Source organism: Lycorma delicatula, chromosome 4 (assembly GCF_047948215.1).
Source record: "Lycorma delicatula isolate Av1 chromosome 4, ASM4794821v1, whole genome shotgun sequence".
Lineage (NCBI taxonomy): Eukaryota > Metazoa > Arthropoda > Insecta > Hemiptera > Fulgoridae > Lycorma > Lycorma delicatula.
In genome coordinates, this window is record NC_134458.1 from 6,302,350 (window position 1) to 6,330,079 (window position 27,730).

The window sequence follows — 27,730 nt, forward strand, 5'->3', positions numbered from 1 at the left end:
GTGTACCATGTGGAACAACCTCAGTATCAAACAGACCAATCTTCATGGATTTCAGAAGCCGTGATAACTGTAGGTCGTTGACAATCTCTACAGTCCCATAGCAGTCTTCCTAGTTTCTTTAACAGGTCCTCCAGCAGCTTCCGTGACCCCCGAAGTAATCTCAAAAGGATTGTTTTTAGAAAAATCTACTTTCTTTTTGTGACCAAATAATTTGGAATTGGTCCACTGCTCTTAGGTCGAAACTTAGTTCAATCCTTCTCTTCAATACAAAAATCAACGCTTTCCCTCCTCCTTGCTGACAAAGAGAGAGGCTCTCCAGGATGAGGGTTTTTATATAGAACCTCTGCCATAGATGTTGTGGATGTAGAAGTATCCATAGCCCATATTTTTGTCAGTCATTAAGCCACAAGGTGTGGGTAGAAAGACGGTTGGGTGTGCCGCAGATTATTGATCCTGTCTGGGTTCCGCAGTTAACCACCTTCTACAAATTTAATGTGGGCCGAGGAGTCAGGTACTACCTGACCCACAATCTGACATGCTGACATCCCAGGGCTTACGTGTAGCAGTAAAGACTTCAATACCCTTACCATGGGACAATCCCTGCTGAAGGCCAAAGTTACTGACCCACACTGAGCAGCGTAAGACGTCAGCAGAGCAAGGTCATAGCAGCTCACCCTTAACCTGGCTCCACAACTGAGAAGAGGAATGAGCACTCCCTGTTTGCATTCCACCCAGCATCAGCAAAACAGATCACAGTCATGCCTTCCACCATCGTTGCAAACAACAAAACCAAGAAGCACAATCGCAACCAGCTCAGGACCACATTTAATTAATCCCATACTCCACAGGGAGCTCCTGAGCAAAACCATTGGTCCATTGGCCAACGTAAGCAAAAGTACTGAAATACCATGTCGTTGCACGCCCCAAATGTGTGCGTAGATATTACTGCTCGGATGTGGGGTTGGGTTTGGTCTGGGGCATTATTATTATTATTTTTTTTTTTTTTACGGGCATCGACTACTAAGGTCATTAGTCCTCGTCACATTCTTAAAAAGAAATTAGTATCACCATCAGGATCGTCATATGTAAGGGTGTAAAGGGACCTTATATTTTATTTAAAAGCACAAACTACACAGAAACATTAAAACACAACAACAAAACAAAACAACACTTATGGGGTGTAAAAAGCCCCGATATTAAAATTTGAGATAAAATTCTCCAAGAACATAAAAGTAAAAATATAAGTCAGTACCATACCATTTATCTTCTTTTACCTGTCTCGATTATTTGTTAATTTAAAACCCTTGGGGCGACCAGAACCGCCGTTAAGCAGTATATCAGTCGCGCCAGGATGCTGTGGCAGTTGACGCCCCCCTATAAACAGGCTACAGGCATGCACCGCACCCATAGCCTCACGCCCTCAGTTCACCCTTGGGGGCCCCCTATGTCATCATTGGACACACCCCGACTCACTGCTCTTGAATGCAGACAAGTCAGGATGGCCTAGGCAAGAGAGCTACCTCCCATCACTATACGTGCCACGCTTCGAGACTCCCTTATATATATATAACTACCTCTTAGACTTTATTTATCACAGCTTTAAATTTTCATTTTTATATACTTTTAAGAAGTCCACTGGCGTGTACTATTTTTCTTTTATTTCTATTAGCTAAATCAGCAGCAATATCATTTCTCAGCAGGAACCTCTTTCTGAGGTCCTCATATATGGTACACTCTTCTATTAGATGCTTAATTGTCAGTGTTTTATTACAAACACCGCACATTGGTCTCTCTTTGCCGGTTAACAAATATGAATTTGTTAATCGTGTGTGACCGATTCTAAGTCTGGTCACAGCTACTTGTTCACGGCGAGTCAACTTCACGTCGCTTTTCCATTTATATGGAGAAGTTTTTACTGAGTTTAATTTTGTATTTAAACTTCTCCAATCAGTATTCCACTTGTTTCGTACTATGTTCGTTAGACAGTTTTTAACATCTGCCACTCTTTTAGGAAATGCATCCAAAACATCACAGACTGTTGCCTTTCTGGCAGCTTCGTCTGCGCTTTCGTTACCTGTAATACCAGCATGCCCTGGAGTCCATACAAATACGCATCGCTGTCCTCGTTGATTTAAAGCGTATAAAATGGACAGGATGTTTGAAATTAGGACATCCTTAATGTTCTTGTTCCGAATTGCAACAAGTGCACTTAGAGAATCGGAACATATTAGCACTCTTTCTTCGCAATAATGTTCTGTATACCCAAGAGCTTGCTGTATGGCAGTAAGTTCTGCCGTGTAGACACTGGCCATATCTGGCAGTTTCCAAAAATGGGCTTCTCCATTTACATATATAGAGCATCCAACACCATGTTCAGTTTTAGAACCGTCAGTATAAATTCTAATATGTTCTTCTTAACTACTGACGGTTGCCAAAAATTCCTGTTGGATGATAACTGCCGGCTTCTTTTTTATTTCTCCCCAAGAGAGATCCAACCTTGTATTTACCGCTGGCAAGAGCCATGGCGGTATTTCTCTCATGGAAATTGCTAGTATCTCTGGCCTAGCAATTTCGTATTTTCTTCTTAATTCATGGTACCTAATTCCGGCTGGTCTGGAATAAGTAGCACGATGTTCATATACTGCAGCCATAGGATGATTCATGAAAAGTTAATTATTTGTATGAGCAGGAAAAGCCCATACGTTTGTTGCATATCTTAACAAAAGGATATCTCTTATATAATGTAGTGGCATTATTCCGGCTTCAGACATCAGACTAGCCGCCGGACTTGTGCGGAAAGCGCCTGTCGCATATCTTATTCCGCTATTATGAATTACGTCTAACTTTCTTAAATGCGACTTCCTAGCGGATGAATATACAATACATCCGTAGTCTAGTTTTGATTGAACCAATGCCTTATACAATCTCAATAAAATTTCTTTATCTGAGCCCCAATTGATGTTCGATAAACATTTTATAATGTTTAGGGCTTTTTTGCATCTATCACTCAAGTCCTGTATATGTAATCCCCACGTAAGGAATTTATCCAATACTAGTCCTAAAAATCTCACATTGTCTTTATATTGTATTGGATCATTGCTAATTCTCAACGTAGGACTTTGGTGAGAAATTCTCTTCCTACAAAAGTGTACACAGCACGTTTTTTCTGGTGAAAATTGGAATCCATTATTCCTCGCAACTTCATTTAAGGCGTCAATTGCCCGTTGTAATTTGTATTTCACCATAGCAGTCTTGTTGCTGGCACACACAATTTCCAAATCATCAACATAGACGCTTTTGCTGATTTCTACTGGAATGGCTAATATCAATTTATTAATGGCAGTGATGAACAGGGTACCGCTCAGCGGCGAACCTTGTGGTATGCCATTTTCCAACATTCTTTCAGATGAATATTCATTGTTGACACGTACTTGGAAAGTACGGTCGATGATTATTATTACTATTACTATTACTTTTCTTTTGATATTTTAGGGGTAATGACTGCTGTGGCCATCAGCCCCTTTCGACATCAAAAACTAAAAAGTTAAAAAAGTTTCTATCCCTCCCTGATAAAATCACTTGCGTTCTACAGATTAGTCTTATCACAAATCATCAAATAACAAACTTGTTGAAGGATATTAAAATCCCAAAAAGACACATGGTGACAACGGTGTAAAGTGCCCTTGCCATTTAAAAATACTTAAAATTAACTAAATACACTTTAAATTATGTTAAAACACTTCACCATTTCTAAAGAAATGTCAGAAAACAATCAAAATCAATCACAGTTAGTTCTATAAGTACATATAAACAAATTTCTTGGAGTTTATTGCCTAGGTTTATCCTTAAGTCATCTTTTCTGGGTTTTTTTGCATCTTCCTGAAGGCCTTGATGTGAACTCTATTGGGTCAAAGGCCTCAAAGATGGATTCTTCTGATCTTCTGCCACAAATCACAGAGGATCGCTTGCTGCTGGCTCTGATGGAGCCATCAGCAGTACATCAGAGTCAAGACTCATTGCACTCTATCACTAGAGCATGTGGGGAAGCCGAAGCACTCTTCCTCTTGTTTAAAGGCCTTCATGCTTTCAGAGGCTCCATTGATGGTCTTTCAAAATATTTTTCTTCAAACATCTTTACTTCCAGCTTCTCAGATCCCTGTGTGGGGATTTTCTCAATCTGAACTTTGATTTGCATTCTATTAGATTCAGATTTGCTGTGAGCTTTCGCATTATTTGGCTTCCCGTTAGAACTGGTTGATGGCCCAATCTTTGTAAAGAATAAATCTTTGTTTTAGTAACATCTGCTACCTTCTGCAGCGGCTTATGACTCAATCTTTAACTGGTTTCGTTTTGAATTTCTCATTAATGATGCATTTGACCATCTTGATTAATGCTGGTGCCAGTTCAGATATCATCCTCCTGTTTTAAAGAGGGCTGCAACAGCAACCTGAGCATAGAACACAGTCTTTGGTGATCTACTGGTCACAGTTTTTGTTCGTATCGTAGTAGCTGACCTTCTATATGGTCTTCACATCCTTGATAGCTACTTCTTGTTTATAAACTGGATAGTTACATGATCATGTTGAGTGAAGCACACAATGTTTGCAATTTATGCATGCAAATGGCTCCCTACATGGGTCATCAGGGTGCAATGGCTCACCACAGATTTTTTTTTTGTACATCACGCTACTGTTGTAAAAATTTCTGGTACCCAAAACATCGCAACAAAGTTAGAATGAATGGACAAACATCCAGTTGATAAAAATCAGCTTTATCTTCTTCGGACACTGGTGTCAGTTGAGCATCAGGACATGTGACACGGAGGGTAGAACTTTTCCATTGCGTCGTGTGTTCAATCTTCGACAAGCAACGACTTGTGGATGAAGCTCCTCAGCTATTACTTCTTCTGTGCAGTTTAGTAGAGACATGCACACAACAACATCCGTGGAAGTATTTAACAAACAATGTGGGACAACTTCAATGTCGATGAGTCCCATCTTCTTTGCTTTGAGTAGCCATGATGACTGTAGCTCAGTCATTGACGGTCTCTACAAATAATCCTGTTGCAGTCTTTGTTGTTTCCTTAACAGGTCCTCCAGCTGCTTCCATAATGGCTCTGCTATCACGAAAGGGCTAATCTTAGAAAAATCTCCTTTCTTCCTTCCTCTTGAATACAGGATATTTAGGAATCGGCCCACCACTCTTCAGTCGACTGAAATACTTTTTGTAACCTATTCTGCTTAAAGATTAATAAATCAATTTTTATTTCAATCTCTGATATGTTTATCTGATTATTAAGTTTAGTCAATCTAGCTTTTGAATTTCTCCTTTGACGAGTAAATGTTTTTATACTTGGTTCTGTTTCTTTGTCTCCAGCCATTTTATTTTAATTATTAGATCAAAATATTGTTAAAATATAAGATTCTTTGCCATTGACAATGTCAAAGAATAACAAACAATTGGAATGTGTACTTGCCATGTAGATGATAAACTTACCACCTGATAAGAGCAATTACTGCAAAAAAAGTGAGTATGATGTCATGTTGGACTGCCTGTCGTAACTGGAGGGTTGTAGAAACAAAATAATTTGATGCATAAGTGAGTAAGAGAGAACATTAAAGTTCTTTATCTTCTGGAAAAAAGGAATGTACTTTTCTACACTGTCCTTCATAAAAATTCATCAGCTACTTAGTACACAAAAATATCTCGCATTGTAAATGTTACAAAAAAAGTTCAGCCCATTATTACCAAAATGTTGGATATGGTAAATTTAAGTTGCAGTTTTCATTTAATATGTTTATTAAAACAAAAACTGTAAATATTTATCAGTTATTATAATATAGTTAACAAAATAAATATTTATAAATAAGTTAATTGTTCATTTCTATGGTTACAATTTTTAATACAAGCTACTGCTCACCAAGATCAACTCATTTTTGTTAAGAAGAGAAAAATCAACTGAACTGTTCTTACCAACAAGGCACTTAAACCTCGCCACCAGAGTACACCACCAGACAGCAAGTGTGCTAAAGTATTCTAACCATGTGAATTCTATTTTCTTAATGCCTTTCTCCAAGCTGTCTCAAAACCCTTCTTGAGAATGCTTTGTTGGAAAGTTTCAAAGCCGGAGTCAAAATCTCAATTACATATCCTGCACATTGCCCATCAGTAATACTCAGTTGAACATTTTTGAATTCATTAACTTCATATTTCTTTTAAACATAGTTCAATTCAATGAACTACTCTCATATTACTTGACAACTGAAATTATATTTCTGATTGCTTTTTGACCTCTGAAATCCCAATTTTCTTATACTGATGTTACTCCTCAAAACTTCAGTTTTCAAGAAGACTTTTTTTACTTCATATATTTTTTTACTTATTTTTCTATTATGTTAAAAAATACTTGTTAATTCTTTAGCATTGCTTTGTAACCTTGAAGATTGTTGAAATAACATTAAATCAAATGTATAACTTCCTAAATGAATAAAGCTATCATTCATTTTAATTTTTATGTGCTAATATTTATCAATAAATAAAGTATAATTCTATGTAAAAATAATTTGAGAACATCGCATTGTGTATTAAATTTTTGTTTTACTTTTTTTTACAGGTTTCCTCCTCCAAAATTGCCTCCTTTATGGATTCTTCCAAATCTTGTTATTGATGGTTTAGTAATTGCATTAGTTGCTTTCTCTATAAACATTTCAATGGCATCGATATTTGCAAAGACTTCAAAATATGAAATCGATGCTAATCAAGAATTAATTGCATCTGTAAGTTTTATGTTTATATTTTTTTATGTTTTTATGAGATTCATGAAAATAATGTTTGAAGATTCTATTTTATGAATGTATTCTGATTGTGGAGAGTACTTGATCATATATTCTGATTAACCCACAAGCATAAATGCTCTATAGTACGCTAGTGGAAGCGACTATGGTTAGGAGTTTTTTCCATTTATTGAAAAATAATGAAATGAGCATGTAAATTTATGACATTCTCCAGAACTTATTTTTTTGGATATATAGGTAAATTTGACAATGTTGAATGTGTTGCAATAATGATATTTCTGACAATTAAGGCATTACTAAAACTGAAAAAAAAAAAACATTGTACAGGAAAGATACATTACACAAACAGTACCCAAGCCATAGATGACGGATCAAGAAAAAGGTAAAAAGCATAGAAGAAGAAATTCTCAAACCATTACATGTTGGTTTACTTGGCATTTCTCCTGCCACCACCTCATTCAATCGCCCTAAAGCATAAGACCGAATATATGTGCCACAAATGGCAACTGAACCTCAAACAGTTTAGCGACCAGTATTCTAAAATAGCTCCTAGAGTTTACCTAACAGTGTGAGCGGACTAAAAGCGGTGCCATACACCACTGGCTTATGTGTCTCAACCACTCACTTGTCATATATTTGCTAAAATGGGTATGCGCACACCTTCAACTACTAAAAATATATGTGACATCAATAAATAAAATATATTTCGTCTAGGCAGCAATTCGCTGCCAAGCCTAGGTTGCTGAAGTTGCCAGCAAATACCTGTCCACCATTTTATTATGTTTGGAGCCATAATAATTGGCTGGTGGTCAGCCATACTCAGGGTTAGCTTCCCACGGCAATGCGGTAAGAGTCTTTCCCTTAAGTAAACTACGGATGACGGTTGAACAAAGTAACTGCATCAAGGAACTCCCACATGGTCTGACAGTGTGGCTCTTGCCACTTGTGAGTGTCCAATTTCCCCCTTGACCTCTACATTCCAGGGTGGCTTGGTCTCTTACGGGTCTTCAGGGCTATGAGAACATTGCAGCGTTCCAACTCATAGAGGACAGAACTCCAACACAAGGAACGAAGTGCTGCCTCTATGTCAATAAAAATTGCCAAAATGTATTTACAGTCAGCGTTTTCAGATGCAATCCTCAGTGCCAACCCCTTTAGTGAAGCCCTATTGCCCTTGATTTAGAAAACAGTCACCTCAATGCTTTCCCAGAGCCATTCCACAACCAGCCTTACAAGCAACCAAGCAACTTGCCAATTAGTCGCAAGAGGCTGATGGGCTGATAACTGACCTCACTAGGATCCTTACCTGGTTTTAAGAGCACCCTCACCAAAGCCACTTTCCAACAAGTCAGGAAGCAGCCCCAACTTACGACACCTCAAAAACAACCTGCCAAGCATCTCTCTTATGTCTGGCTCAAGTTGGTCAATCCCCAGTGCCTTTTTCATTGCCATTTCAGAAACCACTTGGTTTATATTAACGGGATCCACAGCCCATACTTCAAAGAAGGGCATAGCCTCCGCCCTAACGCTGACCTCTGGAAACTGAGTATCCAGGAATGCCTGGCAAGTTACCACAGATGTTAAAGCTGCCAGGGGTTGCACTGCAACTTGTGCATGGAGTCTGACCAGTACTTTAGTGTGGCTTCCTTGATGGTGTGAACATACTCACTGTAGACACGCCGATTGATCCACAAATGCTCAGCATGCACATTGTCAACGATAATTCCCTTTTGGGGGCGACACTGGTTTCTTCTCCTAGCAGACCTAACTCTTGCGTGCAGCACACTCAGTTCAGAGGACCACCACTTTTTCCCAGGTCTCCACCTGTGTCTAACAGATGGCTCCCTAGATGCAGCAGTCATAACAGCTCCAGGCACTCTCTGATCAGCGGACTGGCCACTGCACATGGGTCCGTCCATTGGCCATGGCCAAACGAGCTGACACCTATCTGCTATTAAAAACTGTTTTAAAAAGCAAGATTCAGTGTAGAATTAGAGAATGCAAGTAAACAGAAATTTTGGAAATAAAGCAAAATAATGAAACAATTTGTATGACTGTCAGCAATGAATTGATTGTAATTTATCTACCGAATGATGATAGTGTATTTTTTAAGATTTAAATTCAGAAATTAAGAATAATGAAATTAACAGTAATAATGTACCTGAAATTCTCATTCTAGCACCCATTTCAAAGGAGGTGCATATTTATTTCTTGTACTGTGTCACAATTTACGTAGAATTTTCAGTTAATTAAAATTAGCATCAAAATTTTTTTACATTTTGTAAGATAGCTATAATTAAGAGTATAAACTACCATCTAAAAAACAGATTAATTCAAAAGATTCTTCTGATTATAAAAATAAAACTACTGAATTCCGCACTAAATTGTTTTAAATGAAACTGTTTTTATTATTAAATGTAATTAAAACAAGTGTTCTGTGTTGTACAGAATGAATCATAGATAAAGTGCTTTATAAGATAGTTTTTTTTAAATATACTTAAATCTGTTACTGTTATTTTTTTTATATGTATAGTTTATTACTAGCTGCTCAGCCAGGCATTGCTTTGCTCTGCTCTGCTCTTTGGGGCGTAAAAGGAGATTCAGTTTTTGAAAACCAATTTATTTATCATAATCACGTAAAAATACATAACTTTAACTTTAGTTATAAAATTCGCTAAAATTTTACAAAATAATTGTAACTGTTTTCCACACAATCCACAACGTACAGCCAAATGTGTGTGTTTCTTTAATAGTCTTGAAAATTTTTTCAAGACACGATTCATTTTTGCATGTCTCACATTAACTGCATATTACGAAAAGTTACTGTAATTAAAAGATTTTTACTGTTTGTTTTTCCAGTACTTTAATTATTTATTTCAATATCTTATTTTTATTAATAATTTTAACGTTAGCCCTTGTACTGTAATCAAATAGGCTATTTGAATTTTTCAAATGGTCATACTGTTCCGGAGATATAAGTAAATTTCAGAAAAATAACGGATACCAAATGATCCAGCGTACATCTTTTTTATGCAAAACGTTAGCACTCAACATGGTAAAAAGTAAGCCGTTAGAATTTTTAAAATTGGTCATACTCTTAGATATAACTTAATTTCAGAAAAGCTAATGTCCGGATAATCGAGAGTATAAAAGGAAAACATTGATTTTTTTGTATACCTGTGGGATCCTTAATCGTGCATTTTAAAGAAATCAATTCCTTTTTTACATATTTAGATTAGTGATCATTTTTTTTTACAAAAAGGATTATTTAGGAGCAAGTAATACTTTAACTACATGGAACTCTATGGGCGATTTTATCTTCTATGCAAAAAATGAAATCAAAACACATTCTGTCAAGCTTAAATTTTCGTTTGATCATTTTCCTACTACATGAAGTCTCTTTTATATTTCAATATAAGACATTATTTTCTACGTACAACTCTATGCCTAAACATATTTATATTGAGCTAATGTTTTTTGCAAACCACTTATATATTAGATATCAACGAAAGAGATGTGATGAACAAAATTTATCGCAATTTATTTTTATATAGTATTCTTAATAGTGTTTTGTATCTTACAGAATTTATCCTATAGAATTTGTTGTTGATGTTTTGTTTACTCTTTTGGAACACTGTAATCTAATCATAATCATTTTATTCTTATCATGCCACTATAGCAATCATATTTGTACAATTTCTATCATTTATGAAAGATTCGATTTTTAATCAACATCAAAACTTAATTTTAATCCCAGTTCGAATAAGTGGAACCTACTGAACAGTATTTTGGAAACCAAACTTTAATTACAATAAAAGATTTATCTTTATCAAAAGAAGATTTAATTATTTATCATTTTCATTGTGCAGTGTAAATCTGTTTGGAAATGAGTCAAATGGTGTTTCAGCAAAAATGTTTTAAATATATTTTTTACGTTACTATATTCAACTTCTTATCTACTAGAGTTATGATACCTTTTAGATGTTTAGTCATACGTCTCATCAACATTCTATTTTTTGTTATCATCCTCGTAGTCACAGCTATCAGCAGTCTGCTGTCACTGTTATAACCATTTAATCGAGAGCTGAAAAAATTCTCAAGCGTGTAATTATTATTATCACTTTTAGTATGAATGCCAGAATTGTTAGGATTTAGAACGCAATCAAATTCAAGACATTAAAAAACTTATCTAAAACAAAAACAATGCTGCAGGTATAACAAAATCAAGTTTAAACTCACAAATGAAAAAGATGTATTAAGAATTACAGTAAAGCACAATATAGATAGTAGAAAGTTGTATATGATTTTATGAGTTGTCAATCATTTAACATTTAAACAGATTTCTTCCCATCATAAAAAAACAAAATTGCCCATAAGAAATCTCTTTTCTTAAATACGATATACTGTGGTAAATGAGGTGAGTAAAACATGAATCCATAACAACAACTAGGGAAAGGACTGAGCAGTGGAATGATCTAAAAACAGAAAAACAATAACATAGACTAACAAGCAGTTCTTCATTTCTCTATAAAAATGACTTCATTGATGAGAGGTTTCTTTTTTGGTTCCATAACATTTGGTATTTTTAAAAAAAAATTATTTATATCACACAGCTGTGGAAGAAATTAAATAAAAAAATTAAAATGATAACACCTTCTGACATTTATTTTTAAATTAAAGAGAATAAATATAATTAATTAATTACACTGTAATTGATTCAAGATATTTTTATGCAGGGGTGTGGAAATTTGTTTGGATCATTCTTCTCTTGCATTCCGTTTGCAGCATCATTATCACGTAGTCTAATTCAATATACAGTTGGTGGAAGAACTCAGTTAGCCAGTGCAGTTTCATGTTCCCTTTTGGTCTTAGTTCTTCTCTACATTGGACCGTTCTTTGAGCCTCTGCCAAATGTAAGAAATTTTTGTCTACACTATTGTCTTTTTAATGATAAATGTAAGTCAATTTATTTATTTTTGTATATTTAGTAAGCAAGGATATTTATTATTGAATTCAATTTAGTTTCTCTAGTCAAATTAATTGAATCAGGCCCTTCTATCGGATGAGAATCTCTGATGATTCGATTTCTTTTTAATTTACTTTAATAAATGTGGTCTTTTTACCTCAAGATTTATTAATATGTCTAGTTGAGGTGCGTATATATTCTATTCATCGCTAAAGAAGCATACTTTCATTCTACATTGCTAATGGTCATTACACTCAACACAATCTACTTTATCTTTAAAAAAAGACTACTTGAATAAACTTGTATAAATTAAAGAAACTACTTTGAATTGAAGTGTAGTTGTACTGTTTTGTACATATGTGTCAGAAAAAATGACTGAATTTCAAACAGATATATTTCATAATAAAAAGGTGTTATAATTACAAGACAAATTGCATACTGTTCAAAAATGTTTAAAATTTCATTTTCTAAGTTATAAATATCTTATATACACTCCATCTGTAGCACAAATAGCACCAAGATGATAGCTGAATTCTTCTGTAGTACATTGCAGACAGTCTTCTGTTGCAGAGGTCACTGCAGCTGTGATCCTGATTTTCGTGTATTCTGTTACACTTTTAATGTCAGATCATAAATTTATGTTTTAAAAAGTAGGCTTTATTTTACAAAAATCACTTTTTAAATTGCTTTGATTTTTCATTACCTTTATTTACAAATAAAAATTCTGTTTTAATCAAGTTTAAACGTCTGTTTACTACACAAAAAATGAATTACAAAAAAAAATTAACACATTCTTTTCACTTTTTTGAGAAACTTTGTTGTTCTCCTTTTTTACTACTTTGTTCTTTTTCTTAATTTTTACAAGAAATTTTGTGAAAATGTTTAACATAATTTAACTTCAAACAAACACAGCGTCTTGCATGACAAACCAAATCATAGAAACAAAAGAAAGCGCGATTTTTCATGCATAATTTTTTGTTATAATAAAACCAGGAGCATGTAGTATATTTTGTTACCATTACTATAAAACCTGTAATATGATAAACATACCGCAGAATTTTATCAAATACATCTAAAATTTTATTCTAATGACCATTTACCCAAAAAATAAAAATTAAGCTATATGTTTTCCATTGATCTAAGATAAAAATTGATAACATGCTGTGCTTGTGATTATGTTTTGTGTCTTATTTTTAAATCTTATAAAAATTAGACTTTCAATTTAATCTATTTTCAACTTGCTAATCAAAAATTACAGCTTTATTATTTTGCTGGAAGATACTGAAGCTAGAATTCAGGTCTAGGAGACCTAAATTCACTTGAAAAGCACTTTAGCCACTAAAAGGGTTTTTATCCAATCCCTCTAGACTGTCTGTTTCCTGTATTCTGTGAACTCGAGTCCAAAGGTTGTCCAGCTGATAAAATCACACCCCCACCCCACCCATTCAGTGTCAATAAGAAGTAGCTGCCTCCTCAGCTGCTAGATAAAGTTAAGCGGCAGTTGAGACAATTCTTGTGGTACCTGCAAAAGGAAGAAAGTATGAAGGATAAGAAAAAGGCTTTTAAAGAAATAAATGAACTGCATGGAAACTAACATTTTATGGAGGTGTTTACAATCTTTACTGGAAGTCACAGTCTGTTGTTTCACAATATCTGGTTCTTTCCTCCTCCTAATTTTGCTACCATTATGTTAGACTCCTGAACTGTTAACAATGCATGTAACAGTACTTATAAAGTTTTGTTAACTTATATTTTACTGTTGCATATGTGTGTGCATGTGCGCACGCACGCGCCCATGTGTTTTACTGTTATATTACTGAAGTAGAGTTCACATAAAAATAAAAACCATTAATTATAACATTTAATATACATAATTATAGCTTAAATTTGTTTATTTTATTAATTTAATTTTTTAATAATAATAAAAAATTTGATTTCAGTTATTATGTGATCTTAGAAAAAATAATAAGCCACAATTTTTTTTCTGTTACTGAAAGATACTTCAATTTAGGTATCTTTTAATTCCTAGCTTGTCTTTTTAGTCTTTATTTTTTTATTATTATTTTTAATCAATAATTTACAGATTGTCATGATGTAATAATAGGTTAAAGCTGATATTGTTTTGAATATTTTCTTAATATTGTACTGACTTAAATAAATTGTCCTGTTCGCAAATTGCTTCTAGTTCAATTTTGAATGGTTTTTTTATTTTTTATTTATGATTAATATTAGAAATATTCAGCTAAAACCTCATTAAATGAAATAAATTTTAAACTAAATAGCCAGTGAATTGAGCTTTTCATTAGGCTGGCTTTTTTTTAAAAAGTCCTTACATTTTTTATGACTTCAATACTTATTATAGGTAAATTAAAATATTTTTCATGTGATAGTTGTTTTCAAGTTTTAATAGCTGTTAATCGATTTCAGTTTCATAAATCTTGTGATGGTAAAACCTTAAAATTGTTATAATTAAGATATTCTTTATAAAGAGTTTTTAAGTAAAAATTTTTTTCCATCATATTTTTGTTATAAATCCTAATTTTTTATTTTGTTTTATAAATTTTTTTGTTTAGATACCTATATTTTATTTTATTTTACTACATGTTATCTTTATGTTGTATATTTTTTTAAATATTTTTTCTGTGTATCAGTAATTAAAAGAAATTTAGTTGAATTTAGGTTGATTCAGATATAAACACATTAGCACCTTAGGTTGAAATTACCATGACATCCATTATGATGTTAATGAAAAACAAAACTAAATATGAAGCCTAATTTGTTCCGTAATTGGAGGCAGCTCTACTAGCTACTACATTATATTAACTGATTTTAATCATCTAATTCTTCAAAGGTGAGTTTACTGTTAAAACTGACTTAAATTAATTTTCAACTATAAAGTCCAAAATATTACATCAACAGTACTCACTTAGTGGATGTCTAATTACATATTAAAACATTATAGTCCAGGCAGTATCTGTTTTAAAATGGGAATATTTGGACTTTTTTTCTATATGCTTGCTAATTTTTGCTTTAATGCCTCCGGAATATCATCAGAAATGATTATTTCATTATGCAACAGTTGAAAAAGGTGTGTGTAAATTTTTATTAAACAAAATGTAAGAAAATACAAAAGTATCCATTTTTCCTCCTATTTCCCTAGATAACTCGATAACTGTTCATTTTAGAGAGATGATCGAGAGTGAAAAAAGTTTTGTTATTAAATTTCACACACAATATCATCAGTTGCAAATCGAAAAGTATGTTATTATTGATACAAAAGTAGCAATAATTGTCAAAAAAATGAAAAAAAAAAACAAGATTTTTTTTGGGGAATTTTTTCAAGTATGTATATTAATCATAGGACCTTCAGACTTTGCTTCAAAGAACGTTTTAATATGATAAAGCAGCACGCCAAATTTCAACAAAATCATTTGGACAGGTTTTACATAATAATTTTGCAATCCAGATTTTAAAAAAAAATTATTTTTCCAAATTGTGTAGAGCCTGGATTGTGTAGCTCTAGATACTTTAAAATTTAATCACACATAAAAGAGCACTCAAACTTTTAATTGCAGTTTGAAAAATTTAAATCGGTTAATTAGGAGAACCTAGGGAATTTTTCAAACATACTTGTAATTATAACAAGCAAAATTATTGTTTTTTTTTTTTTTAAATATGTCTTCTAATCTAAAAAGTTCAAATATCTTATTGGCAAATGTGAATTATTGTTAAATATTGGTATATTAATTTATTGATAATAATTTATTCCAAAATTTGCAGCAGTCAACTTTGATCGGTTTTATATCTGGAGATAATCAACGAATCAAAACTTTTTTTTTAAAGTAGCATCTTTCCGAGTACTTTTATGCTCTGCTTTTTAAAATTAATTGAGATAAAAATTTGTGAAGATATTCAATTTGTTTAAAAGCAAAAAATTGCAAGAAAAAAGTTCCCAAAAATCTTGTTTCTCATTTTTTTGACAGTTATTGCTATTTTTCCATCAGTAATAACATATTTATCAATTTATAACTGATGATATTGTGTGTAAAATTTCATAACAAAACTTTTTTCTCTCCATCATTTCTGTAAAATGAAGTTAGTCAGTTATCTAGGAAAATAGTACAAAAAAATGGATATGTTTGTGATTTTCTAACATTTTTTTTCTAATAAAAATTTAAGCACACATTCAATTGGCGCATAATGAAATAATTTCTGATGATATTCCAGGGGCATTAAAGCAAAAATTAGCAATCATATAGAAAAAGTCCACCCAAAACGGATACAACCTGGACTTTTATGGCTGTAATATGATATGATAATACCCAGGAATAAGTTGTTCCAAAATGACTAAGTGATTATATTCATCTATTAAAATCATTTTTGACTATTGATTTTGATTAGTTTTTATGGATTTTATTGTAAAATTCTGAAAAGTTATAAAATATAGAATCTCGTTAAAAATGGTTAATTTAAAAAGTTTTTAAAGTTATGAATGTAAAAGTTATTTTTTAAAAGAAACAATTTTTTTCAGATTTGGGTGATCCAGAATTTCTTTTGAGAATACTATTAATAATTCTTACATTCATCTGGCTGGTTGAGTCTAGCTATCCTCTTAAATAACTATTTTTTTTTAGATTGTTTTGAGTATTTTTTTTTTTCAAAGAGGTTTTTTTACCAACTTTTTTTATCATTGATAATGAGTGATTTTTTCCAATAATTTTATAAATATTGTCTCCATGTGCCAAAAAACTTTAGTCTATTATATGTCCATAGAAATATTAAAATATTATGAAACTAATTCTGACAGTTTTAAAAATTTTTAAGTATTGTTTGTGCCTATCATATAAAAGTAATAGCTCTACCATTCAGTTTTGCCCAGTTTTATTATAAATAAATTATGCAGAGTACTATATGATTCTTTAATAAAAAATATTCCCTTCATATGAGATTTAAATTGAATTTTTCATTTAAAATTTTACAAAAAAAAATATTGATGTATTAGTTAGTCTCTCTTTTTTTTTCTTTCAGAATCAGATTCAGTCTCTCTTTGATCATTAGAATGGAGCTACGGAATATAGTTTGATATAATTTTTTTTATAATTACGAACAATCTGAGAAGAGGTACTTAAGTTTCATTGATCTGAACCAAACTTTTAGCAGAATGTACAAGGGCAGTGTGATAAGTCAGTGACTTCTCAGAAGATGGCACTCCAATCGCTACTTTCTCCCCATCGTTAATAAGTTTTATCTTATTTAAGCTTACACACAGAGTTTTGAATCATTTTGATAATAATTAGTAGATATTTAACAGCGCTTGAAATTTGATGTGTCAAGAAGATAGGATAACATGGAAAAACATGAATTTCACGTACTCATAAAACACAATTATTTGCAAGGAAAAACAGTAAAGGAAATAGAACAAAAGCTTCAAAACCAGTTTGGAGAGTCTTCTAATTTGCATAGAATGGTTCAAAAGTAGTTTACTAAATTTCTTTGTGGTCGTACAAGTACAGGTGATGCTGAGTGTTTGGGTCGTCTAAAAGAGGTGACTACTCAAGAAATGATAGATAAAATCCATGATATTATACTAGAAGATTGCCAGACAAAGATATTTGAGATTATTGAAAACAAAAACATTTCAACTGAACATGTATGGTGAATTTTACATGAGTGGTTGGATTTGCGGAAGCTATCAATAAGATGGTGTGCCGTGATCGCTCACACTTGATCAAAAGCGGTACTGCGTGACGACTTCAAGCAATGTTTAACTATTTACCAGCGCAGTCCAAATGAGTTTTTACAGCGTTTTGTTTCTGTTGAAGAAATCTGGATTCATTATTACACACGCCGGAAACAAAACAGCAGTTAAAAACGTCGACTGAACATAATGAACCCGCTCCGAAAAAAGGCAAAGGGGGTTCCATCAGCTGGTAAGGTAATGGCCATGGTTTTGTGGAATGCACATGGTATAATATTGATTGGTTACCTACAGAAGAGATAAACGATTATGGGAGAGCATTATGTCTGATTATTATAAAGATTTGATGTGGTTCGTAAGAAAAAGCGGCCTCGTTTAGCGAGAAAAATTGTCCTCTTTCACAATGACAATGTGTCAGCTCATTCATCTGCAATTTCACTTGCTACCTTACCTAAATTGGGTTATAAATTACTTCCTCATCCACCCTATTCTCCAGATTTAGCCCCTTCTGACTTCTTTTTGTTTCCAAACCTAAAGAAGTGGGTGGCTTGGTGGAAAGAAATTTTCATCAAGTGAATATTTTAGATAATTCTTCAAATCATACTTTTTGGAAGGCATAAAAAAAGTTAGAAAATTATTACAATAAGTGTATTGAACTAAAAGGGGATTATGTTGAAAAATAAATTGATTTTTATAAAAAAAAATATGTTTCTTTATTTTCAAGTCACTGACTTATCAAACCACCCTTATAGTAGCATAATAGGATGTAAGGTTAATGAAAATTTGAAAAAAGAGATTAGGCTACATTTTGTAACACTGACACAGTTAAAGATTAAATATAACATGTTTAGGTAAAATAAGTAAGAAACTTTTTTTTTTGGCAGGAAAATTAGTTATATCAAATTTTCCAGTGAACTTATCCCTTGTAAAATATTTTACTTCATATTGCATGTGTTTAATTCTACTCATTATTACAACCTCAGATATTTTTCTGTATTTCTATTTTAACAAGGAAAATAAGATGAGTGAAATTATAAGAAAAAATGCCTGACCCCTACCAGGAATCAAACCTAACACCAGCTGATCTAGAATCCAAATTGCTAACCATTAGTGTGTAGTAACAGCCAGAAATATAGTGCAGAATTATTTAAAGTTACATCTTTGAATGTAATCTAAGCTAGATGTAATAATCGACTGTAGATTATTGAAGTTAAGCAGCAGTAGGTAAATACATTAAATTTTCCCTCCATATATTATTATTTCTTTGAACTTAAATTATCCTGTTTTTGATGACCAATATGATAAAGTACAGTAAGTATTTAGTCTCTTCTAATTTAGGTCTTTGAATATTGCTATGTAGAAAGAAGTCTTGATAATAGAGTTAAATTTAGAGAATTTCCAGTTTTAGGAATATTCGTTGTGCATACTTTTTATACTCAACTGCACCACATTTTATTTAGTGTCATACGTTTAATGTATTGAAAAATTGTATTCTTACTTTTTAATTAAAATAGAAGCTTTTTGAAACAGCTTGTCATAATCTTTTGTATTTATTGTTAAAGTTTACTGACAGTATGATAAATTTTTATCATTAATTATTCCTTGTAAAATAAAAATTACATGGTAGTTTTAATTTGCCTACTGTTAAATATAATTTCAAATTGTTTTACAGGTGCAGCTGTAAACAGTTTAGTTGAAATCTATTTTCAGATCTTGAGCATGACTCAGTGTTATTCTCAACTTGTTTCTCGTTATAATAAGTGAGTGTAAATTATTGTTTCTTTCTCTTAAGTTAACATTTACAATTTTTCTTTTTTGAAGCAAACTCTTTTATTGAAAATCTTATTCTCTCAGTTCTGTTGCAAGCTGTAATTGTTACATACAGTGATATCACAAACTGTAATTGTTGATCAAAAATGTAAATAATTAAAATTAAAAAAATTGAATGCAAATTACTGTTTATTAAAAATTAACAGAAATGTATATTTCTGTTTATATTTTCTTTCCCCATGAAATGTATATTTCATGGGGAGAGGGTTTCCTATCAGTTTTAGCTTATTTTGCTCGCGGTAATATGATATCTGTTCAGTTTACCTACAAAACCATATTCCTTAATTATATCTTTCATATAATCAATTAATTTAATAAATGTATAATTAATAAACAATATCTGAATGTTTTAACGGTATGTTAGATTTTCCTGTTATGTATGCTAACATTTTTATGAAAATAAAATTAGAACTTCTGTATTAAAAATAGATGATCGTTAGAAGTAGTAGCATTAAGTTTTGCATTGCATGACTACTTCATATAAACATATTATCCATTCCCGTCGATTCTGTAATCTAAAGAAAGAAGTTCAGTTTTAAGTATTTAAGCATCGGCTAGCACAGCACTGCAAATTAGAAGTAATTAAAAAAGACATAATTACTTTCTTTCTTCAGAGTTCAGTTCTTAGGAGATGAAAAATATCAAGATTACACTTAAGTAGTTCAGTTAGGATAAAGGAATTTTAGTTCAAATTGTTAATTTTATTTTCCATTTGGTTATTCTGTTATTAATCTGATATGAGAAGTAAAATGCCAAGTAATTTAACTTTCAATCCTTGACAACAAAGTTTAAAGTATATTTAATGTAATTAGAAGTATGTGGTCAACCATTTCACGCTGCAACATGCAGATTACTGATTTTTGAAAGTATACTAATTTTATCCCAGAAAATTTATGAAGCAATGAATGGATATTCACCGTGTGCCCTTTTGCTTGTCTTTTATTGAAAAATATTTATAACTGGTAATTTTTTCATAGTTACAGGATTATTCAGTTATTAATGTGCAGAATTATTTATTTAATTTAAATGTCAGTCAGGAAATAAGTTTTTGGTAATTAAGTATTTTTTAACATAAATACTTATTTACAAAAATTTTGTTAATAAATATTTTCAAAAGTTTTGTTAATAGTACATTTTTTAAATCTTTTAACATAAAAGCCTAAGTTTTTCAGTTTGTGGTATATGTGCAGATTGTAGTATCAAGAGAAAGAAAAATAATTTTATTTGAGTTAAAATTTGGACTTTATTGACAGAGAACAAGAACAGTATTGGTGTTCTTCTACATGGAGCATAGCCTAAAGTGTTTTAAAACTACATCAGTTTAATTTTAAAACTTGATAAATAATTGCCAGAATTTATTAATATCATATCACTAACTGTAGCATTACTATTATAGATTTAAAGATTATTAGTTTTCAACTAGGCTTGGAAGTTAGAAAATTACTTATCATTCAACTACCAATACCATTTTAATTTTAATATTGTTATAATATATTTAGTTGCTATATGAAAAAAAAATGGTTTATTAAAACATGACATCACTTTTCCTTCTTGAAATTTTACCACACAATAAAATATTTCTGGGTTAATGTAATCCAAGGAAAAGAATATTTGTTTCTCATGTATATAGTTCTCTCTTGAGTTCTCTAAACTCAAGAGTTTAAACACTCACACCTCAGCATTGCGGATCAAATGTATTTCATTACAACCAATTAAATTTTTTCATCTCATGTTGTTTAGATTGCAGAGTTTGACTTTTGACAGTTTGCACAACTATCATTTGTAGATGTGGGAATGTGTGCATTAGTGCATTTCAAGTATGTTACATAGCCTCCTATGGCACAGTCCCTTTCTCACTTTCAGACGATCAACAGAGATTTGGTACAGAAAACTTGGAAAGGTTGGTTATTGTGTATTACAATTCCAAAGAATTTTCAGCAGATGATGATATGTGATTAGTGAGTTAAAACATTCATTTATATTCAGAGAGCAAGACTCAAGTTAAAGATACTTAAAAGAAAATGTTTTTCCATTTTTTATGGCAAAAAAGTAAATATTTTTAATTTTTTATTGCCTGAAAATCCATTCCCTATATATCAAGAGTTTCATGGTTTTTATTATTTATCTTAACTGTTAGTGTGATTTCCAGTTGAGCATATGTAACATAAAGATGGTTAACACAAAATATTGTTTAATATATTGGGAAAACATTCATTTTATATAGATTCAGTAAACTCAGTTAAAAATATTTATAAATAAATCAGTTTAACAAAAATATTTTATTCAGTTTGGAAGGAACAGAAAATATAATAAAAACTATTGTAATTGGTAAGCAGGATGAACTTACAAAAAGATGTATGCTACACTTAGATGAAGTAGATGAAATCACTTCTAAAGTTTGGACTTGACAAGACTCGAGCAAACTCAAATTTCATTAGCTCATTCTAATGACTGTGATCAGACCACACTGAATTTTACTGTATCTGTTAATTTGACTCATGTCTGTTCTGGTTCAGATTTGGATCTCACCTGGATTCCAGTTTACATTAAAATTCTCAGGGGTTATGTAAATCTGTTACTACATTTAGACAAAAAATAGTGACATAACTACAACAACGATCTTGATTATACATCCTCATCTAAATCTTAATTTCTTTCTTATATATCAGATTTAGATTCAATATTTTCCTTTAGATCTTTACACTATATTATAATATTTGTTCTATAACAAAGTGGAAATTGTTTTCACACAGTGAAAAGTTTGAGAGGTGGAAACATATAGATATAGTTCTCACCCCCCTTTTGTTCATAGGTCTGTGTAGAACTATGTATATGAGGTCTGTAATTAAAGTAATGAGACTGGTTCAGAAAAAATTTTTATTTACAATCCAGTTATACATGGATCACCTTCAAAATAGTTCCCTTGGAAAGCCACATAACACTTCAAACTGTTTTACCCACTCTTCATTGCAGTGTTGGAACTCAGAAACTGGAATATCCTTCAGATGGTTGGTTACATTTTTTTATGTTTTCTACTGTTACAAAATGGTGTCCTTTGAGGTGTTTTTAAAAGTCATGAACAGGAAAAAGTCACAGGAACTCAATTGAGGTGAATATGGTGGTTGAGAACTACAGGAATGTTCTACTTTGTCAAAAACTCATTAATTGAGATTGCACTGTGACAGGGTGAATTGTCATGATGTACCATCCAGTTGTCGATGGCTGGTCTCATGTGGGCAACTCTTTTCTCAGTCTTTCAAGAATTTCTCAGTAAACATATTGATTTACAGTCTGTCCTGCAGGCTAAAACTCCTTATGGACAATGTCATTACTATCGAAGAAACAAATTAGCGTGGTTTTGGTTTTTGATTTACTCATCTTTGCTTTTTTGGGATATGATGAGTTTGAAGTGTGCCACACCTTGCTCTGGCGGTTTGTTTCTGGGTCATACTCAAATATCCAAGATTCATCACCAGTAATAACATTTTTTTTTAGAAAATCAGGATCAGTTTCAATTCGCCCTAGAAGATCGTGGCACACTTCCACCCTCTTGTTTTTCTGTTCAACAGTGAGGTTTATTGGGACCAATTTTGCACAAACTTTTTTCATGTCCAATTCATTTCTCAAAATTTGATGGACTGTGGTACGGTTCAAATTCAATTGTTCTACAATCATTCTGTCAGTTTATCACCAGTCGTACCCTATCGAGTCTCTGATTCGCTCAATGTTGTCGTCACTTTTTGATGTTAACTGTCTTACAGAGCGTGGATCATCCGCAACTGATTCCCAGTATTATGAAAATGTTTAAACCACCTAAAAACTTGGGCTCGTGGCAGAGCATCATCTTCATACGCCCTTTTCAATTTTGAAAAAGTTTCAGTAGCATTCTCACCGAGTTTAACACAAAATTAGATTGCACAACATTGCTCATAATTAGTATCACTCACTTTTTTTAATGCACAACAAAAACTCGTTTCACAAAAAGTTTGTTTATGTATCACGTGGCAACAATGACTGAAAATATTAATACCTAATATAAATCAGCTGTTCATATAACCATATGTTTATTAGTTACTTTACAGTGTTGCCACTTTGGCTGCCAAAAAAACTAGTCTCATTACTTTATTTACAGACCTCATATATAGAAATGTCTTTACTGATCATGGAGACATTAAGAAAAAACTTTGCTTCAGTGTAAAACATGAAAAGTAAAGGCATCAGATTTCATCCTTGTCTTCCTCCTTTTCACCCTTGAAAATGTCTTTCACAGTCTTTTACTGTAGTGACAGATATTTGTCATATAGGTTATAAACAAACTTTCCTGTTCTGTGGTTTTATACATATTCCTTAAAATTTTAAGTATTTTGATTCTCACTCCCACTTTACTGAATGCCTTGTCAAGATGTGCAAATTTGTTAAAAACAGTTTGTTTTTCTTCAGTTGGCCTTTTTTTAGATTAATCAGAGAATTGATTGTCAGCTCTGTATTCATTCTTTTTTAAAAACAAATTGATTTTCATCTAGTATACTTTGCTGTTTTTTTTTTCTCTATTTATAAATCATCCTAGTTTTACAATTTGGATGTATCAGATAAGAAACCAACAGTGGTTGTAACTTCTTATGCAACTACTCTGTTTGAAATGGAAATTATTGTATTTTTATTAAAATTTAACAATGTTTGATCAGGTATTTTGCGTACTAACTTGTATAGAGGGGGTTATATCTGTTATCAGGAGTTTTTAGGAGTTTGTGCAAACAATTGACAACAAATAAATAATCTTGAAAAGAATCACAACTAATGATGTGACACAGGTGTATCAGTGCATTTTTGAACTGGAACTCATCATGATAGCTTATTAACAAATTCTCATAGGTCATAAAATTATATTGGATTCACTCAAATGTTAGTCGCATTAAGAGATTTATTTCACACATGATTATCATTTATCATGAATTTCTGCTAGAATGATAAATTTTAAACAAGTATTCAGATAATGGAAAAAATGTTCAAGAAGAAAAGATAACTGTGAAAAATAGCTTGTGCGTCAGATGTAGTATTGTGCAATACTACACTACCTCATGCACATGTATGCATGTGTGACCACATATCAATATGACCCATCTTCAGTGCATGTTTGTAATTTACAAAGTCAAAATCCTTATCGATAGACAATGATTCAACATGATAAAAGAAATAAAATCAAATTCACTAATTTAGCTACTTAGATGCAAATATTTATAAAAAATGTATTGTAAAACCACTTCCAGAAATCAAATTACTTTTAGGAGAATTGTACCAACTGAGAAGGAGGAAAATACTAAAAGAAATCGTGCTCAATAAGTTTTAGGTTATTAAAATAAAAAAAATTAATATTCACAAACTTTTTGAACAGACTTACATCTTTTTTAAATGATTAAAATTTTTTCTGTCTTAATTTAGGTGATTTCCAGGATATGGAAGACATCTTTATCATTTAATATAACATTTTCCTGTAGCTTGTGCATCATCATATTCATCCATAAGGAATGATAATAAAAAGTTTTCATTCAGGAAATGCAAACTTTATTGCTCAAATTTTGAAAATAACTATAATTATGTATCTTCATGAATTAATTATTTCTGTATATATTGTTTAACAGATGTAGGTAACTAACTTTATTTGCATGTTAAATTTTTGTATTTTAATGTAATCTGTTTTTAGTTTGAATTGTGAGGCAAAAGAATGATTTAGGATTACTTCTTACTTTGTCATTAGAATGGCTTTATGTACTTAAGAAAGTATATGATGAAACATTTGACTATGTTTTTTGTGTTAATTATGATATTGAATAATTTTCAAAACTACAAAATGAGAAGTTTTTAAAGATTTTCAAATAATGGTCCTAGGTAAGACACATAAACTGTCTCAAAGGACAGCATCCAGGAAATTGGAGGATGGAAGTAAGGATGAAATTCCAATTGCCAAATCAATAATTAATAAACAAGTTTTTAAAAAATTATTCATTATTTTGATAACAATGACACTGATTTTTAGATAAGAATGTTGTGATTTAAGTGTACTATGAATACATAGTTATTGAATCTGCAGAATTTAATCTTATATTTGCTGATCATTAGATTACTTGATCCATTCCACTTGTACCTGTACATTAACATCAGAATCGTTTTCAGATTGCCCTAAAAAAATTATTTAACGTAGTTTTACAATATATTATATTAATTAGGAAGATATCTTCTTCACAATATTAAAAGAAAATTGTGTATATTTTACATACATGTTAAATTTTAGAAATTGTAATTTTACAATAATTTCACCTTTATTATTTTTTTAATTTGATTTGTTCTAAGTTTCATTTTTTACCTAATGGCCTATCCGTAAATTATTTTTATTCATGATGTTTTTAGAAACTCTTTTAAGGTTTTACCATTATTTTAAATTTGGTTTGGTAATAATAAAACTTTAGTATTTAATTTTGTAACCAGATTTACCTATATCTAATGCATTATAGTTATTTAAGATTTTAATTTATATAAAAACTGAATTAATCGCAGTGCATTTGAATTGTATGTTCCTTTTTTAAGCCAAAAACCTAAACTCCTTTCATTTTTATATAGTAAGTTTCATAGACTATGAAGTTATATATTATGTGTATATATATATATATATACACATACATACACACACACACACACACACATGTAATTATCATTTCATTTTGTTGTTAAGGATTTTATTACATAATAAACTTTGCTTTGTTTCAGTGTATTTTAACAGGTATAATAATTGTAGCACTACGTGGAATGCTGATGCAAGTAAAAGAATTTTGGAGAGCATGGAAACAGTCTAAACGTGATGGTTTTATTTGGATGATAACATTTCTTTCAGTTGTTATTCTTGACATCGATAAAGCTCTTATCATCGGTTTAGTTATTTCTGTTCTTTGCATCGTTTTAGTCGGACAGAAACCTACAGTTATTACATTAGGACATATACCATCAACCAGTATTTATCTTGACCTTAAGTGCTATACGGGGGTAAGGGTTCATTATTCTACATCTTAGTTTATTATATAGAATTAACATTTCTATGTTAACCTTTTGCTTTAGGTTCCTTTTGTAGGATTATTAATGGTCTGGTATTACATATGAGGGTGAATCAAATTTAAATAGTAGTTTTGCTATTCTGCACAGTAAGCAGTTCCAACCTGGATGGCAGAGTTGGGCGTTAATGTTCAGTGTGATAGAGAGGGAGAACCAGCTTGGTTAGCTCCTCCGCTCTGTTCTGTCGTCATTACAGCCATGAGTGATCAAGAGATTCTGTCGTCCGTTGCACAACATATAATCATAAAGTTTTTTAACTAATGAAGGCGTTAAACTCGCGGAAACTGTAACTCATTTAAAGGTACAGTTTGGGGATGCTACACTGTCCCAGCACTGAGTATAAATGTGAGCCAGACAATTTAAGGGCGGGTGAGAAAGTATAGAAAACGAAAGTCGTGAACGATGCCCAAGATCAAGTCTCACAGCTGACAACATCCGTGCCATTCGAGAGCTTATTAAAAATGATTGCTAGTTCACTGTTGAAGAAATTACGTCAGATGTGGGTATCAGCTATGAGAGTGCTCAATTCATTATCACTGATTATCTTGACTTTAGAAAAATTAGTGCTCGATGGGTTCCAAAGTTGTTGACGAAAATCAAAAACAGGTCAGGTTAGAGATCTGAGAGAAACTTCTGAATCAATTTCAGCAAGAAGGGGACAATTTTTTGAGATGCGACATCACATGTGATGAGACATGGGTCCATCATTACCCTCTGAAGTGAAAAATGGTGAGTAAGGAGTGGCAAAAGAAGGGTGAGGGCTGCCCAGTAAAGGCCAAAACCCATCTGTTAGCCAGAAAAGTTCTTGCAACAATTTTTTTTGACTCAAGGGGAGTTTTACTCATCAATTTTCTCCACAATCAATGAATGATGAATGCGGCTTACTATTGCCAGGTGCTAGTCAACAAAAGATGGGGTATGCCCATTAGAGATGCCATCATCCTTCTCCATGACAGCACTGGGCCACACACCATGATTTTGACAAGCGATAAATTGAAAAAAATGCACTGAGAAACTCTAAAACACCCTCCCTACAGTCCAGATTTATCCTCCTGTGACTATTTTTTGTTAGCGCCCTTGAAAAGGAGGTGAATGATTTGAAAACAGTAAACATGTTGAGGAGCGTGTCTGCAGTTGGTTGACGAGTCGTCCTCAAAAACATTTTATGAACAAGGAATATTCAAGCTTCCAAATCATTGGCAAATTGTGTAGGTCATGCAGGAGATTATATAGAAAAATGATGAAGATATGAATTGTGTATATTATTAATCAATAAATGTATAAAAAAGAATTACCATTTATATTTGATTCACTCTCGTATTACACATCAAACCTGTATAT

At 31.9% G+C, this 27,730-nt stretch overlaps 1 protein-coding gene across 7 annotated transcripts in view; it reads left to right on the forward strand.

The window, feature by feature from the left end:
- Positions 1-27,730, forward strand: part of LOC142323067 (solute carrier family 26 member 6-like) — a 169,606-nt gene that overhangs the window by 126,104 nt on the left and 15,772 nt on the right. For 6 of the 7 annotated variants that reach the window (XM_075362207.1, XM_075362208.1, XM_075362211.1 and 3 more), the window contains 3 exons: positions 6,614-6,776; positions 11,531-11,707; positions 26,051-26,323. In XM_075362207.1, coding sequence (XP_075218322.1) covers positions 6,614-6,776; positions 11,531-11,707; positions 26,051-26,323 — 613 coding nt within the window. The remainder of the gene's footprint in view (positions 1-6,613; positions 6,777-11,530; positions 11,708-26,050; positions 26,324-27,730) is intronic. The other variant, XM_075362213.1, reaches the window with a different exon arrangement.